This window comes from Lingula anatina, chromosome 8 (genome assembly GCF_051362555.1).
Source record: "Lingula anatina isolate TDL-2025a chromosome 8, LinAna3.0, whole genome shotgun sequence".
In the NCBI taxonomy this organism is placed as follows: domain Eukaryota; kingdom Metazoa; phylum Brachiopoda; class Lingulata; order Lingulida; family Lingulidae; genus Lingula; species Lingula anatina.
This window is the reverse complement of record NC_141774.1, coordinates 2,201,052-2,218,688: the sequence shown is the minus strand read 5'-3', so window position 1 is coordinate 2,218,688 and position 17,637 is coordinate 2,201,052. Positions and strand designations below refer to the sequence as shown.

The 17,637-nt window shown below is 38.5% G+C and overlaps 1 protein-coding gene across 1 annotated transcript in view; it reads right to left on the bottom strand.

Moving 5' to 3' along the window:
- Positions 1-426: 426 nt before the first annotated feature.
- LOC106172985 (uncharacterized) overlaps positions 427-17,637 on the bottom strand; it is a 37,012-nt gene continuing 19,801 nt past the window's right edge. Inside the window, exons 21-37 of the mRNA XM_086994080.1 lie at positions 16,563-16,688; positions 15,923-16,039; positions 15,164-15,283; positions 12,829-12,954; positions 12,411-12,533; positions 11,816-11,935; positions 11,231-11,350; positions 10,843-10,968; positions 10,257-10,385; positions 9,766-9,885; positions 8,805-8,924; positions 7,009-7,131; positions 6,486-6,602; positions 5,828-5,950; positions 4,824-4,907; positions 3,566-3,760; positions 427-2,023 (exon numbers count right to left, since the gene is read on the bottom strand). Coding sequence (XP_086850206.1) covers positions 1,752-2,023; positions 3,566-3,760; positions 4,824-4,907; positions 5,828-5,950; positions 6,486-6,602; positions 7,009-7,131; positions 8,805-8,924; positions 9,766-9,885; positions 10,257-10,385; positions 10,843-10,968; positions 11,231-11,350; positions 11,816-11,935; positions 12,411-12,533; positions 12,829-12,954; positions 15,164-15,283; positions 15,923-16,039; positions 16,563-16,688 — 2,261 coding nt within the window. The 3' untranslated portion in view covers positions 427-1,751. The remainder of the gene's footprint in view (positions 2,024-3,565; positions 3,761-4,823; positions 4,908-5,827; positions 5,951-6,485; positions 6,603-7,008; positions 7,132-8,804; positions 8,925-9,765; positions 9,886-10,256; positions 10,386-10,842; positions 10,969-11,230; positions 11,351-11,815; positions 11,936-12,410; positions 12,534-12,828; positions 12,955-15,163; positions 15,284-15,922; positions 16,040-16,562; positions 16,689-17,637) is intronic.

Below are 17,637 nucleotides of genomic sequence, written 5' to 3'. Positions count from 1 at the left end.
CCGAGCATTGGCTTCACACTTTTCTCGTTTTAACTCTAATATTTACTATTAGTTATCATTATCTTATAGATCGTTTCATTTTCACGTCTCAAACTGCAGGATTTTATTATTATTATTGTTATTTTAATATCACTTTTTAAGAGCTCCGTCAGTATTCAAATTTCTGATATATATTTCGCACATGTGAATAAACATTAGCAGAATAAAATTGTTATTCACTGTCAACTGTCTCTAAGATATAGTAATATAAATGCGATCTTTTGCACGGGTAAGGAATTGTAAGCCCACACGGCACTTGATAACCTCTCTTTGAACGAGTGTCTTTGGTTGTGTATCTCTTGGCACTCATGTCCCGTACGAATTCTCTGAATCGTCACAACTGACACACAATAAAAGAGCTGTCACATGAAAAATAACATCAAACGATTTGAAGCAAGCAGGCAGTTTATTAAGCAAATAATCTACTAATGGATTTTCATACATGCCAGTATAAGTTCTACTACCAGTCAAGTAATACTTACTATACCAAGTATAGAACATTAATTACCTTATAATTACCGTTATGGATTTCTGTGATCATGGTTATATGTTTGCATTGTAAAATTGAGAAAAAAACTTGGAATATATGTCCCACCTAAGATGAGAAACTTCCTTTTAAAATATAAATAAAATGAGCCTCCAAAGATTTTCTTTAGGCAGTTAATCCAAAGACCTCCATAATTATCTTCATTTGCCCTAAAAACCTGTTTCTTTCAAGTTTTTTCCTCAAGGTTTATAGAACCCAGGCCATGTGATCTCACACATCCAGTAGGATTAGTTATTCCATACATTTTTTTAAACACCTCAACTATCCAACATTTCATTCACCAAAGATTTCTTAACATTACTTATATAACTTAAAGGAAAATCACCTTAACATATATTTCTAACAAGATATTATTTCTGAATAGTTAATTATCAATCGTTTGTTTCAGTGAAGTGAGTAATTACAATACATAGATGATGAACTTATATCTAAATGCTTACGTATTCAGCTTGTATCTCAAAATTAAGGTATCATTAATTATGCTTTTACAAACTTTTATGAAGGTCAATGAACAATCATCAAATGTTCAGCAAAAACTTGTCTACCCTTATCATGCTACCAGTATGCAAGCTTCTATTTCTATGAGAATAAATATCAAGTAACTTCCATTCCTCTAATTCTACATTCCTGTCGTTCTGTTGTATGAGGAGACACCAAACTGATGACTTGTTTTTCTAAAGCTAATTTAGCCACATCACGATCAAGAGATGACACAGAAGTTCTGAATACAGAGAAAGTGCCGTGCCAGCAAGTTTTCATAGGTGATACCCAATCTTTTGAGATTCAATTACGCAAAGTGATAGCAATTTATGAACTGATACCATATTAAACCTCAAGAAAATCTTTACACTTCTACAGATACTGCGAGAGACCACAAGCAAGCATCCAGTGCAGGCTTGTCATAGTGTGCTAACAGTAAAGACAGAGTGACTCCCCTCCCCCCCGTGTCTGCCCCTGCTTCCTGGATATTACTACCTGGATATTAATACCTGGGTTGCACTGAGGTACCTTCCACGTCAACCCTATCTTCAATGTTAGCCTCCAGACACCTCACTATCTGCTGCTACAACACTGGCTAGCACAACAATAGGACTGTGGGTATGATAAAATGTCACCTTGTTTCTATCTAATATTTAGTCTGCTCACTTGGCTTGTTTTTCTTGCATTATATAGTGGGTGTATAGTCTTCAGGTTTGTCAATCTCACACAGATATCCAGACTTGGTTTCACAGGAGTACTCCTGTAATAACAGTTCATCCAGGAAGGTCAGCGCCCATAGGCACAGCGTGGTCTTGTCCGTGGGGGGTGTGACGGAGTTGATAATTTCAGTGCCGGTGTCGTTGACGCCCACAGTGGCACGCGTGGTCTCCCAGGTGAAGGTCCCGCTGGAATCAGACCTGGCATCCAGCCACAGCCCCTGCCACTGGCCCAGGAAGGCTGGAAGTAGAATGTTTTAACCTATATACAATGTCATTAATTTCACTGATTATAACTGATTATAAAATTCCTTGAACTTAGTAATAAACTTATAAATTATCTCAATTTTAAGGCACACGGGAGTTCATAAGTAATCTAGACATTAATGAGTCCATTGACTACTAAGCATGGTGACTGAAAAACACAGAGAAAAAAGAAATACATCTACATGAGTCCTCTCCTTGCCACTGTAGTTTTACTATCTGACTACTGTAGTTCTCTTAACACATTACGTCATACCATTTAACATTTTGTTGATTTGTCACAATAGCCGGTCGATAAAAGTCAGCAACTTGCTCTTACATCAATATCCTTTCAATTGAATGTAAGTACTTGTTACAACACGAGTCGTCTTCTATGTGTGACAAAAAAGACTAATTATCCAGGTAAAGCTGACATACAGTAATCCAGGTATAGCCTAGACAGTAATATCAAGGCATAGATGACATACAATTATCCAGGCATAGCTGACATACAATTATCCAGGCACAGCTGACATACAGTTATCCAGGCACAGCTGACATACAGTTATCCAGGCATAGCTGACATGCAATTATCCAAGCATAGCTGACATAAAATTATCCTGGCATAGCTGACATACATTTATCCAGGCATAGATGACATACAGTTATCCAGGCATAGCTGACATACAATTATCCAGGCATAGCTGACATACAGTTATCCAGACATAGCTGACATACAATTATCCAGACATAGCTGACATACAGTTATCCAGACATAGCTGACATACAATTATCCAGGCATAGCTGACATACAATTATCCAGGCATAGCTGACATACAGTTATCCAGACATAGCTGACATACAGTTATCCAGGTATAGATGACATACAATTATCCAGGCATAGCTGACATACAATTATCCAGGCATAGCTGACATACAGTTATCCAGGCATAGATGACATACAATTATCCTGGCATAGCTGACATATAATTATCCAGACATAGCTGACATACAATTATCCAGGCATAGCTGACATACAGTTATCCAGACATAGCTGACATACAGTTATCCAGGTATAGATGACATACAATTATCCAGGCATAGCTGACATACAATTATCCAGGCATAGCTGACATACAGTTATCCAGGCATAGATGACATACAATTATCCAGACATAGCTGACATACAGTTATCCAGGTATAGATGACATACAATTATCCAGGCATATCTGAGATAGAATTACACTGATGAAGGTTGTACTCAGAAGGTGTCAAGTAACTGACTTATGCCACGGCTGGCATTTCAAACAATATAATAATTCAATTGAAGTCTGCTTCTGATGCAATGAAGTGTATTAAAATAGAAATTAGCATACACCCCTTGTAAACAAAATACAAGACTTGGTGCAATTATCCAAACAAATGCCAGCTCTGGGATACATTATTTAACCAACCAACAGTTTTCAATGTCATATAAAAAAAGGTCACTACTTCACTCAAACAACACATTTATTTGTTGAGTTTACAGTAAATTCCTTACGTGTTCTAATGTCCCTCAGGGAGTGCACCAGCGCACTCTCCTCTGGCGAGTCAATGATGGCCCTGTGCGCCAGAGGTGACAGCTCCTGACACTTGCTGAGAGCAACTGTGAAATTCACCGCCTGCTGTGCACTCGCAGGTGCAAAGAAGTAATAGCAAGACTTTTCTCTTATCACAAAAGATGATGGGCACTGAACTGGAAAATTATAAAGATATGACGACTAAGTTACATATAAAACTCATTTGTAGGAAATACTTCATTATGTACATCCACATTTAAAAATTGTAAATTATTTTGTGGATGTCACAAGTAAAATGAATTTTTGAAAAAAAAAGACTTTGTTTGAAATCAGTGAGTCATCACTGCTTTTATTATCTACATGTTTACATATTTGTGAACTGTGTGTTCATGAAATACCAGACCAGCTATGATAACTGGGTGTTCATGAAATACCAGACCAGCTATGATAACTGTGTGTTCATGAAATACCAGACCAGCTGTGATAACTGTGTGTTCATGAAATACCAGACCAGCTATGATAACTGTGTGTTCATGAAATACCAGACCAGCTATGATAACTGTGTGTTCATGAAATACCAGACCAGCTATGATAACTGGGTGTTCATGAAATACCAGACCAGCTATGATAACTGTGTGTTCATGAAATACCAGACCAGCTATGATAACTGTGTGTTCATGAAATACCAGACCAGCTATGCTAACTGTGTTCATGAAATACCAGACCAGCTATGATAACTGTGTGTTCATGAAATACCAGACCAGCTATGATAACTGTGTTCATGAAATACCAGACCAGCTATGATAACTGTGTGTTCATGAAATACCAGACCAGCTATGATAACTGTGTTCATGAAATACCAGACCAGCTATGATAACTGTGTGTTCATGAAATACCAGACCAGCTATGATAACTGTGTGTTCATGAAATACCAGACCAGCTATGATAACTGTGTGTTCATGAAATACCAGACCAGCTATGATAACTGTGTGTTCATGAAATACCAGACCAGCTATGATAACTGTGTGTTCATGAAATACCAGAACAGCTATGATAACTGTGTGTTCATGAAATACCAGACCAGCTATGACAACTGTGTGTTCATGAAATACCAGAACAGCTATGATAACTGTGTGTTCATGAAATACCAGAACAGCTATCATAACTGTGTGTTCATGAAATACCAGAACAGCTATGATAACTGGCTGTGGCTCATGTCTCCTGTTGAAGTATACTTACACTGGCAAACATAGGATCCTACAAGATTTGAGCAATTAAATCCAGCCTGGCATGAATGAACTCCTGTGGCACATTCGTTAACATCTGAAAGGATACAAATCAGTTTCGTCAGCGGGTATACTAATGTGGAATTTTCAGAAAAATGGACAAGGCAGTACAGCTCTCATAAGCTTATCACAGCCAGCCAGTCTTATCCCTCAGTCGACACACACACACACACACACACTCTCAACTTCCATAAGACTGCATGGCCATATGGTGAATTTATCACAATTAGCCAATCTTATCTCTCAGTTATCACACAAGCACACATCTTCCATAAGACTGACTGGGCATGGTGAGCTTATCACAGTCAGCCAATCTTATCTCTCAGTTATCACACAAGCACACATCTTCCATAAGACTGACTGGGCATGGTGAGCTTATCACAGTCAGCCAATCTTATCTCTCAGTTATCACACAAGCACACATCTTTCATAAGACTGACTGGGCATGGTGAGCTTATCACAGTCAGCCAATCTTATCTCTCAGTTATCACACAAGCACACATCTTCCATAAGACTGACTGGGCATGGTGAGCTTATCACAGTCAGCCAATCTTATCTCTCAGTTATCACACAAGCACACATCTTCCATAAGACTGACTGGGCATGGTGAGCTTATCACAGTCAGCCAATCTTATCTCTCAGTTATCACACAAGCACACATCTTCCATAAGACTGACTGGGCATGGTGAGCTTATCACAGTCAGCCAATCTTATCTCTCAGTTATCACACAAGCACACATCTTCCATAAGACTGACTGGGCATGGTGAGCTTATCACAGTCAGCCAATCTTATCTCTCAGTTATCACACAAGCACACATCTTTCATAAGACTGACTGGGCATGGTGAGCTTATCACAGTCAGCCAATCTTATCTCTCAGTTATCACACAAGCACACATCTTTCATAAGACTTACTGGTGAAGTAAGTGGCTGGTGTAAGCTCAGGTCTATACTTTACCATCACATGAATGTTTATCTGGGTTCAGCTCATATCCCGGCCTGCATGCGCACTGGTAGCTGCCCGCCGTGTTCTGGCACAGGTGTGTGCATTTGCCGTTGTTTTGGTTGCATTCATTCACATCTGAAATACAAAAATCAAGATTTTCTTAAGAGAAAATTGTTTTCAATGTTGGATGTAAACCCTCCTTTGAAAGTGATTATCATCTATTTTTAAAATATATATATCTTAATTGATATTGAAATCTATACAGCTGATGTTTTTGTCTTCAAGTTTTCATCCTTTATTGCCAATTTTGTGTGGGTATTTTATTTCTTTTAACAACTAATTTATTTTTGTTTTGAACTCAAACAGGCTGATCAATATCTTGGCAATCCTTGGATAAAGTTGATGGTTCATTTTAAATCCCTTGAAAAAAATGGACAGACAATTTTGAAAATAAGGCAGGGGAAACATGTATAGCAGATAAATTTTCAGGTGAAAATATGCTCTCTCCTACATGTCAGTGTTAACCAATAAAATAAACCGGGACTGATGTAGCCATGGCAAATAACAACTACCAATACAATTTGTGCCCTACTTTATGTAGTCATGGCAACTAGCACCTACAAATACAATCTGTGTACAGCTTTATGTAACCATGGTTACTAGCACCTACCAATACAATCTGTGCCCTGCTTTACGAAGCCATCTTGACATTTACAGTCATAACTTCCTGCATTGTTCTCACAGATCTGTGGGCAGCCGCCATTGTCTACACTACACTCATTGATATCTGCAAAAGGAACAAAAACCATTGTCATTCAATAAAGTTTACAATGATTGTTAGACCTTTGAAATTATATAGCAAAGAAAAAAATAATAATTTGCCTCAAAGTTTTGACAGTTTTCTCTTTATTACCAATGTTCACCCAATCCAAAAAACCTTGAAAAAATATCACTTAATAAACAGGCTTTCTTTACAAAATTGCAGTTACTTTTATGATTTAGAGCTGCGGGTTAGTGATTGCAAATGACAAATAAATGCCTTTATCAACTTTATCAACAATGACAATGACTTCCAGTAAAGCCCTAAAGGACAAGATTCCACCATTTTCCTAATAAACCAAATCGCTACACACATAGATCAGTAGCAAAGCATATCTAAATGACATCTTTACATCAAGATCTAGTTCTCATACCATCACACATTCTGAAGTCGGGGTTCAGTGTGTACCCAGTCCGGCAAGCGCAGTTATACGTTCCTTGCGTGTTAACGCATGTTTGTTGACAGCCGTGGCCTGGCTGGGTGCACTCATTTATATCTGAAAATAGAAGATTGAAAGAGGAAATTAAATCTTTCCCGAACCCTGGGTTGTACATAAATGACACTTAGTTACTGAGGTCACAGCTTTTTTTGAGAGCCCCCCCCCCCCCATCTGAACCTGCCCAATCCTTTATTTCAAAAGGGAAATCCTGAGTAACAGGGACAGATCCAGAGATATTTTCTCACAGTCTTACGGATTATCTTTGTTGATCCTATATTAGTTTTTATTTGTTATTTTTTATGGTATACTATTATATAATATTTGCATTCCATAAGTGCAGTAATGCTAAGTGTATATTAATTAAATGATAATTGTGTAGGAATAATTGTAATACATAATTTTAGTATGCCATAAGTTGCAGTAATATTAAGTGTTCAGTGATTAAATGAATAATTGTGTATGGATAATGATTTCATTGTATGTGTTTTTGTTTCCTTCAACATCAAGTTATATTAAGCCATACATACTTCAGGGCCGCAATGTTCTCTAAAAAAATTTGAGGCACAAATTTTGTCGGCCAGGAGAGCTGTATCATAGTTCTATATTAGTTTTTATTTGTTATTTTTTCAACTTTATTCTCAAATATAATTCTCTTAACTGCAGTTGTGCCATGGCCACTTATGTCAGTGACATGGACACAATAAAAGTTAATTACAGGGGAGTAGGAGCCTGGCCAGACAGACAGGTAGTTAAGGAGGGATATACAACAGCATAGTACCTTAGCAGAAGACACTCTGTCTGTCACTGGACACACTGTAAAAAAAAAAAAAAAAAAAAAAAAAAAAAAAACTAATATAGAACTATGATACTTCTTCCATTTTTGACTTTCTTCCGACAGAAAAAATTAAATACCCGTCAATGTAAACTTGAAAATCTGATTGTTTTCTAGAAGACAGCCTAAATCCTTCCCCGAGTAAAGTGACCACTTCAGACCAGCCCCAATTAAGATCTCACACCCAGCACTGGTCACTCACCTCTACATGTGTGATTGTCATCTTGAAGGGTCAACCCTGTAGGACACTGACACTCATAACCTCCTGGAGTATTCACACAGCACTGGTCACTCACCTCTACATGTGTGATTGTCATCTTGAAGGGTCAACCCTGCAGGGCACTGACACACATAACCTCCTGGAGTATTCACACAGCACTGGTCACTCACCTCTACATGTGTGATTGTCATCTTGAAGGGTCAACCCTGCAGGGCACTGACACACATAACCTCCTGGAGTATTCACACAGCACTGGTCACTCACCTCTACATGTGTGATTGTCATCTTGAAGGGTCAACCCTGCAGGACACCGACACTCATAACCTCCTGGAGTATTCACACAGCACTGGTCACTCACCTCTACATGTGTGATTGTCATCTTGAAGGGTCAACCCTGCAGGACACTGACATTCATAACCTCCTGGAGTATTCACACAGCACTGGTCACTCACCTCTACATGTGTGATTGTCATCTTGAAGGGTCAACCCTGCAGGACACTGACACTCATAACCTCCTGGAGTATTCACACAGCATTGGTCACTCACCTCTACATGTGTGATTGTCATCTTGAAGGGTCAATCCTGCAGGACACTGACACACATAACATCCTGGAGTATTCACACAGCACTGGTCACTCACCTCTACATGTGTGATTGTCATCTTGAAGGGTCACTCACCTCTACATGTGTGATTGTCATCTTGAAGGGTCAACCCTGTAGGACACTGACACTCATAACCTCCTGGAGTATTCATACAGCTGTGGCTACATGGCTTCATCTCAAGGCATTCATCTATGTCTACAATAATATTAAACTTTGACCTTAAAAAGTCCTTAAAACACACCTGCAGAAGGTGTTTTTTTTTACTTTGTTGCCTGTGTACGTTGCACAGGTATACATGTAAATTTTTAAAGTATGCTTAATAATTTAAAAGTAAAGATGCATGTACATATAGGTTTGCATGTTAAGGGCTTGACGTAAATTGCTGACCAATAAATAAGAATGATGTGAATTTTACTTCAGTCAACAGCTAATATTGAGATAGGTTTTACCTCCAATATTTCGATGTCTATCAGGACATCTTCTTCAGGAAGGTAAAACCTATCTCATATTAGCTGATGACTGAAGAAAAATTCACATCATTCTTATAACTTAACACAGCTGATGAAATTCTTCTCTGACTGACCAATAAATACACTCATAAGCACGTGCACACACACACACACTAACCAATGCACAAATTTGCACACAGACTCACACACATGCCGACTCATATTCATGCACACACACACTTCACAAAAAAGCTGTGCACCAGCTGGCTGAATGGAACAGATGCATCCTAAGAGATATTTTCTTCTGATAAAAGTTAGGGTTCACCAATTGTATACTCAATTTTTGCAAGCAAAAGCAAAAATCAAACAGTCAGTTATCTCATGGTACATGTTCTTCTGATGAAATACCAAAAGACAGCCAGACTGACTGGTGGCATCAAAATAGTCAGCTATAATAGCAAAGTATGCAATGCAAAATTCACTATAGCCATCTACATGTAAGTCACCTTAGCAATATGAACAGTTTGAAGCAAAGTTGCAAGAAGGAATTTTACAATGCAAATGAAGTCACAGACTCCGCGCTTTACCTCTGCACCGTCCGTCCTCGCCGTCCAGAATAAACCCTGGGCGGCAGGAGCACTGGTAGCTGCCAAATGTATCTGTGCAAATCTGGTCACAAATATCTGTCCTTTCACACTCATTGACATCTGGAAAGTTAACGATGTTCAGCATGAAAAGGATGAAATCAATGTTATAGATTGTTATATGACCTTATTGTGGTATAGACTGTTATATGACCTTTTTGTGGTATAGATTGTTATATGACCTTATTGTGGTATAGATTGTTATATGACCTTTTTGTGGTCTAGCAATTTAACATATTTAATATCGTCTCTGAGCCTTAACTGCTAGGATCCTGCAGAGTTGGTGCATGTTGCTAGGCTTGGAGTCCATAAGGATATTAGCTGCTTAACTTTTAAGTGTGGAGAGCCATGCATATTTAATCCACAGACAAGTAAGTCAGTAGATCATCTGTACTGAATGTGAACCAATGCAAACATTATCCAATGATACTCACTGTTACATGGACTGTTGGGTCCTGTGGCTTGGAACCCCTTCTTGCACGTACATGTGTATGAGCCAGGCGTGTTCATACACGTGGCATGCGGCCCACAACTGTCTATCTGCTCTGCACATTCATCAATATCTTAGGAAAAAACAAAAACTGCAGTTATTTTATATCAACATTCAAATAATACACGTAAATAAAATATTAATCTAAAATGAACATTTTAATCATTGTTTCTACATTGCTAAAATTCTGTGAATGTTGTCACAAAAGTTGTTTTGTTCTATTTTCTGTCATTGATTAAGTTTAGATTCATTAGTACATGACTGTATTTGTATGAGCAGTTCATTCAGAATATTGTTGGGAAATTCATCTGGGAGTAAAAAGTTGGTGTCAAAATTATTATAAACATGTCAGTTTAGGTTCCACAGACATACCATTTTACATGGCTAATTTTCCAGCTGTTCAAATATCTAGAATCCTTCAGTTGCAGAAATCAAAACTTGTGTCCACTAGATGTATTCTAAACAACCACAAGTCATGGCAGTCCTACACCACTGTCACAATCAACAGTTCACAGTACAAATTAACCCACCTTCACAAGACACTTTGTTAGCAAGTAGAGTGTACCCTGTTACACAGCCGCACATGTAGCTACCAGCTGTGTTTTTGCACGTGCCAATGACAGGAGCACATGGACCATCGGCACACTCATCTACATCTGGAATAATAATAATAATAATAATAATAGTGGTAGTAATAATAATAATAATAATAATAATAATAATAATAATAATAATAATAATAATAATGTGAGATCGTCTAAAGATAGGGAACTGTGGGGGTCCATTACAGTCCCGCAAGTACAAGATACTTAAAGAGACAGAGATAATCATAATAAATTTAAACTAATGATGTCACATAGACTTACCCACACACTGTCTGTATAGTTTATATAAACTAATGATGTCACATAGACTTACCCACACACTGTCCATCATCTTGTTTCTGGTATCCTCTGTCACACCTGCAGTTAAAGGAGCCCTCGGTGTTTTCACAAGTGCTGTGCAGGGGACACACGTCTCCTTGACACTCATCAACGTCTTCATTGCAGAGAGGGGGATCAGAAAATATGTACACTTTAATTTCCATTTTCAAACGCACAGAATTATCTGACAACAACAGATCATGATCATGACAGCTATTTCATCAATTTAATTAATATGTAAAACAAGGCAGCAAAGCTGTCAAATGTACAGACAAAAAGCAGAAAATAAAAATGCAGAAAATAAAATACTGTCAATTCATAAAAATTCTATTACATCATGGAATATGCCAGGGAGATTATAATACAGGTAAATATATATCAAGATAATGCAAAACAGATTCAGTCCTGGTCACTTGCGGTCAGTAAGTAACAACATCTTACATCAGTCTGATGAAGGCCTACAGCCAGGTTGGCCGTAAGCTAATGGTATGAAAGATCTTTGGCTTGTGTTTAATAATTTTCATTTATGATATATCAAGGTTAAGTAAAACAGCTTCATAACTTCAAATAACCATCAGACCTTGGCATGTTTTGTTGTCCCTGGCCAGCATGTAGCCCTCAAAACAGCTGCACTTGAAGCTGCCGCGGACATTTTCACACACCTGGGCGCAGTCATTGCTGTCACCACATTCATCAAAATCTGGAAAAAGGAATCTAAAATTCAAAATTTTGCAGGCATGTCCGCAATTTGCATTTTTTTTAAACAGAACCAAATAGCTAATCCATATCTTATAATAATGACTTGTAAATTACTATCCAATACTTCAGCTCGGAACTTCTATAAAGTAATACTGGGTTTCTCAATGTGGAATTCAAAGAACAGATGCATTCAATTTCTTTCATTGTTCAAGTCTGATGCTATTCACTGATATCATATCAGGTTGTGAGGAAGGGGTTTTCCCAATATATGAAGAAATAAAGCCTAAAGAAAGGTGTAAGAACATACTTCTAAGCTGAATTAGCCTTTGAGATACATAGTTATAATAAATGAAACATGTTCCCATATTATTGGCTAGTAATCAGACTTTGTGAATTTATAAAGAATGAATCTGGAGTACAAAACCATTGCCACTGTGCTATGTTCATATTGCTCAGCCCCCCTTTCCACCCTGTACCTCTGCAGGTTAGTTTGTCATCCCGGAGAGCAAAGCCGCTGTTACAGGTACATTTGTATGAGCCCACTGTGTTGGTACAGCCCTGCTCACAGCTGTGGCTCCCGTCTTCACATTCATCTATATCTGTAGAATAAAAACCATATATGTGATATGTATCAGGCACAGGTCTTTCAACTTTGATGCACAGTTCAAAGGTCCAGAACAGAAGTGCACAAAGAGGTAAGTGAATCTTGAGATATTTTTCAAATTTAAAGAAAAGATCACTGCAGCCAGATTAGTATGTACACAAAGTAACTTCATGGACATATGTTAATGTGTTTTTTCCTTTGTCCCAAATTTGCCCTTAAAAGATTGCTGAGGTACTGAGTTTACTCCTGCCCCTAAGCTGGGTCGCCCAATGCCAGTCTGCTGTAGTTACCATGGCAGCGTCCATCGGTCCACAGAGCAAAGCCAGGATTGCAGGAGCACATGTAACTGCCCACAGTGTTTGTGCAGACCTGGTCACATAGGGGAGGCGTGATGGCGTCACTGCATTCGTTGTCGTCTGGAAGGGGAATTGTACACTTTGTATTACATAAAGGTGTAGGAAGAAAGATTCATTATAAACCAAGTATAAGTTCTCAGTAATTAGAGAGGAATCTTCAAATTATGGCAACCTATAATCATAGCAGAACTAAGGATGACAGATGCACAATATGGCTGACAGAATGGACACCAAGATATGGACATAGGTAACAAGGGAAGCTTCATACAGGTACACTTAGCAACACAAACTGATCCAGATGCCACAAATCCTTTCATACAAGTACACTTACCAACACAAGCTAATCCAGATGCCACAAATCCTTTCATACAAGTACACTTACCAACACAAGCTGATCCAGATGCCACAAATCCTTTCATACAGGTACACTTACCAACGCAAGCTGATCCAGATGCCACAAATCCTTTCATACAAGTACACTTACCAACACAAGCTAATCCAGATGCCACAAATCCTTTCATACAGGTACACTTACCAACACAAGCTGATCCAGATGCCACAAATCCTTTCATACAAGTACACTTACCAACACAAGCTGATCCAGATGCCACAAATCCTTTCATACAGGTACACTTACCAACGCAAGCTGATCCAGATGCCACAAATCCTTTCATACAAGTGCACTTACCAACACAAGCTGATCCAGATGCCACAAATCCTTTCATACAAGTACACTTACCAACACAAGCTAATCCAGATGCCACAAATCCTTTCATACAAGTACACTTACCAACACAAGCTGATCCAGATGCCACAAATCCTTTCATACAGGTACACTTACCAACGCAAGCTGATCCAGATGCCACAAATCCTTTCATACAAGTACGCTTACCAACCCAAGCTGATCCAGATGCCACAAATCCTTTCATACAAGTGCACTTACCAACACAAGCTGATCCAGATGCCACAAATCCTTTCATACAGGTACACTTAGCAACACAAACTGATCCAGATGCCACAAATCCTATCATACAAGTACACTTACCAACACAAGCTGATCCAGATGCCACAAATCCTTTCATACAAGTACACTTACCAACACAAGCTAATCCAGATGCCACAAATCCTTTCATACAGGTACACTTACCAAAACAAGCTAATCCAGATGCCACAAATCCTTTCATACAGGTACACTTACCAACACAAGCTAATCCAGATGCCACAAATCCTTTCATACAAGTACACTTACCAACACAAGCTAATCCAGATGCCACAAATCCTTTCATACAAGTACGCTTACCAATGCAAGGTGATCCAGATGCCACAAATCCTTTCATACAAGTGCACTAACCAACACAAGCTGATCCAGATGCCACAAATCCTTTCATACAAGTACACTTACCAACACAAGCTAATCCAGATGCCACAAATCCTTTCATACAAGTACACTTACCAACACAAGCTGATCCAGATGCCACAAATCCTTTCATACAGGTACACTTACCAACGCAAGCTGATCCAGATGCCACAAATCCTTTCATACAAGTACACTTACCAACACAAGCTAATCCAGATGCCACAAATCCTTTCATACAAGTACACTTACCAACACAAGCTGATCCAGATGCCACAAATCCTTTCATACAGGTACACTTACCAACGCAAGCTGATCCAGATGCCACAAATCCTTTCATACAAGTACGCTTACCAACGCAAGCTGATCCAGATGCCACAAATCCTTTCATACAAGTGCACTTACCAACACAAGCTGATCCAGATGCCACAAATCCTTTCATACAGGTACACTTACCAACACAAGCTGATCCAGATGCCACAAATCCTTTCATACAAGTGCACTTACCAACACAAGCTGATCCAGATGCCACAAATCCTTTCATACAGGTACACTTACCAACACAAGCTAATCCAGATGCCACAAATCCTTTCATACAGGTACACTTACCAACACAAGCTAATCCAGATGCCACAAATCCTCTCATACAGGTACACTTACCAAAACAAGCTAATCCAGATGCCACAAATCCTTTCATACAGGTACACTTACCAACACAAGCTCATCCAGATGCCACAAATCCTTTCATACAGGTACACTTACCAACACAAGCTGATCCAGATGCCACAAATCCTTTCATACTGGTACACTTACCAACACAAGCTGATCCAGATGCCACAAATCCTTTCATACTGGTATACTTACCAACACAAGCTGATCCAGATGCCACAAATCCTTTCATACAGGTACACTTACCAACACAGGCTGATCCAGATGCCACAAATCCTTTCATACAGGTACACTTATAGCTGCCCAGCAGGTTCTGACATGTGGCGCGGGGATCACAGGTGCCGGACTGGTCACACTCATTGATATCTGAAAAATGAAATAGAATTTTAAAATAAAATAATCAATCTAAAATTTTATTAAAATAATTGAAAGACTGCCAGATCTACCTACCTGTGGAACATGGTCATATTGAGAACAGTTTCAATAAATCCCAGGACTTTGCTTTTTTCTGCTTTTTTTAAAGGAAGTAGATAATTTTAAACTGATCCATTGACTTAATGCAAAAGTTTCAACCAGTCCGTAATATTAGCCACTGGTCCTACATTGTTTGGTCCAGTAGGTTTGTCAGTATGTATGAATTTACTGCAACAACATTTCCATTAAGTTTTCTAGAGTTTGATTTGACTTGATTTATCTTTTTATAAAACATAACAGTTACTGTACATGATGATTTTCAATAAAGAAAAATATTTGACAAAAACAAGGTCTTTTCATTACTAATATTAATGCAATAGGGGAAAATATCCAGTTTATTCGGACCAGTGAATCCCGATCTGGAAGATTTTAGGAAACTGATGGTCTGAGTAAGCTGAAAAGGTTTTGAGCTGACAACTCTGAGCATTTAGGCATATTCCAGAACACATTCACACAAATACAGCAGTGTCTTCCTGTAGAGAGCTCTAAGCTTTAGTGAGATTTAGAGAGCAGTGAGGGAGTGATACGTACCCTCACACTTGTTGTTAACCAGAGAGTAGCCATCCTGACAGCTACAGGTGTATCCACCAGGTGTATTGTTGCAGATCTGGTCACAGGTGTGGGTCCCCAGCTGACACTCATCTAGATCTGGAACACAAAAACTATGCATTCCTTCCTTCAGGCAGTCAACTATTTACTTATTTATTTATATAATTATATTTCTCTTTATCTATCTATTTTTTAATCTTTACACGAGCTGTTGAAATAAGTATTTACTAATAATCAATTCCAATACTATTTAATCTGAAATCAAACTGTGCACCAACTGAGCAAACTTCTGTACAAGTGTTGGCTAGCAGGTGTCAGAAATTCAAATCACTTGGATGTATGACAATAAAATCTCATATTTTATTTGATCCTCCATACATTACAGACACAGACCAACACATGTCCTAAAATGACACAGGCTGATCCAACCTGGCAAACTAATGTCATTCTAGAAGCAGACAAAAATTAGTTGTTTGTCTTCATTGTAGTACCCTCAACTAAAGGGTCCCACCTCCAGAATGTCTATCAATATTTTGGGATTGTTTTTATATGTGATACATGACTGTTAACTGAAGACAGGGACAAGCTGTTCTATTTATCTAGGGTGTGATGACTGGGTTACCTTGGCAGGTTTGTCTGTCATTGTCCATGCTATAACCAGGGTCACAGAAGCAGTTGTAGCTGCCTACAGTATTACGACACTTCTGCCTTCCACACACAGATGCCACCGCGCTACACTCATTCTCATCTGGAGAGAAATAGAGGACTGTGGGTCAGAACTAGGTATACCATGGGAGGCTCTGACAGCGAGTTGATCACCCCTTCTGTGAGGAGCTATGTCTGCTGTCAAGCATTATTTTCAAATAATAACAAAAATAATCATCTCTATTTCATTTTCCCCAACTAAAACAGTTGGATTATGTAACCAATAAGAGATTTCAAATGTAAAACAACAAGATATAATAACAATACTACACTGTAGTACTATAAATAAAGTAAATAAAAATTCAAATGGAAGTTAAAGAAAAGAAGTAATAATGATCTACAAAGCACTATTACATGACTAACAAAGTGTAACCCACCCAGTAATGGTATTCAGGCCTACCCAACTACCAGACTCGGCACCTACAGATCCAGAATAAACTGGTATATCAGTCCACACAACCTGTTTTCAAGGTGTGTGTCAGATCACATTACAGAGTATCATCCACCACACCGAATTTGCCTAGTGGGCGATGTGATAGCGATGATCCTAAGCGAGGTTGGAAAGCAGTGCATCTCATCTAGATTCATGCGCTGCTGCAATATTCCCTGTTTATGCTAAAAATCTGACAATACCGCAATTTTTTAACTTAAACCACGGCTCGCCAATACACTCGTAATATTTCACGTACAGCTCGGCGACTCGTATTGTATCTATCACATAAAATTTAGGTTCGAACATAGCCAATGATGTTTTGTAAATAAGAACTTGCAAACATATATATTAATTTAGAAAAGTAGACCTAATTTTGATAGCGGAAGCATATTCTGTCGGGGGTTAAATATTTTCATGGCCAGCAGGATGGACAAGATGGGGGGAGTTGTCTGTCGCCATGTTGTTGTATTCATACGACTCCTACTTGACGAAAACGAGGTGCGATACCCGGATGATGTAACATTTTATTTGTCTTAAGCGACCACCTCTTATTTTACAA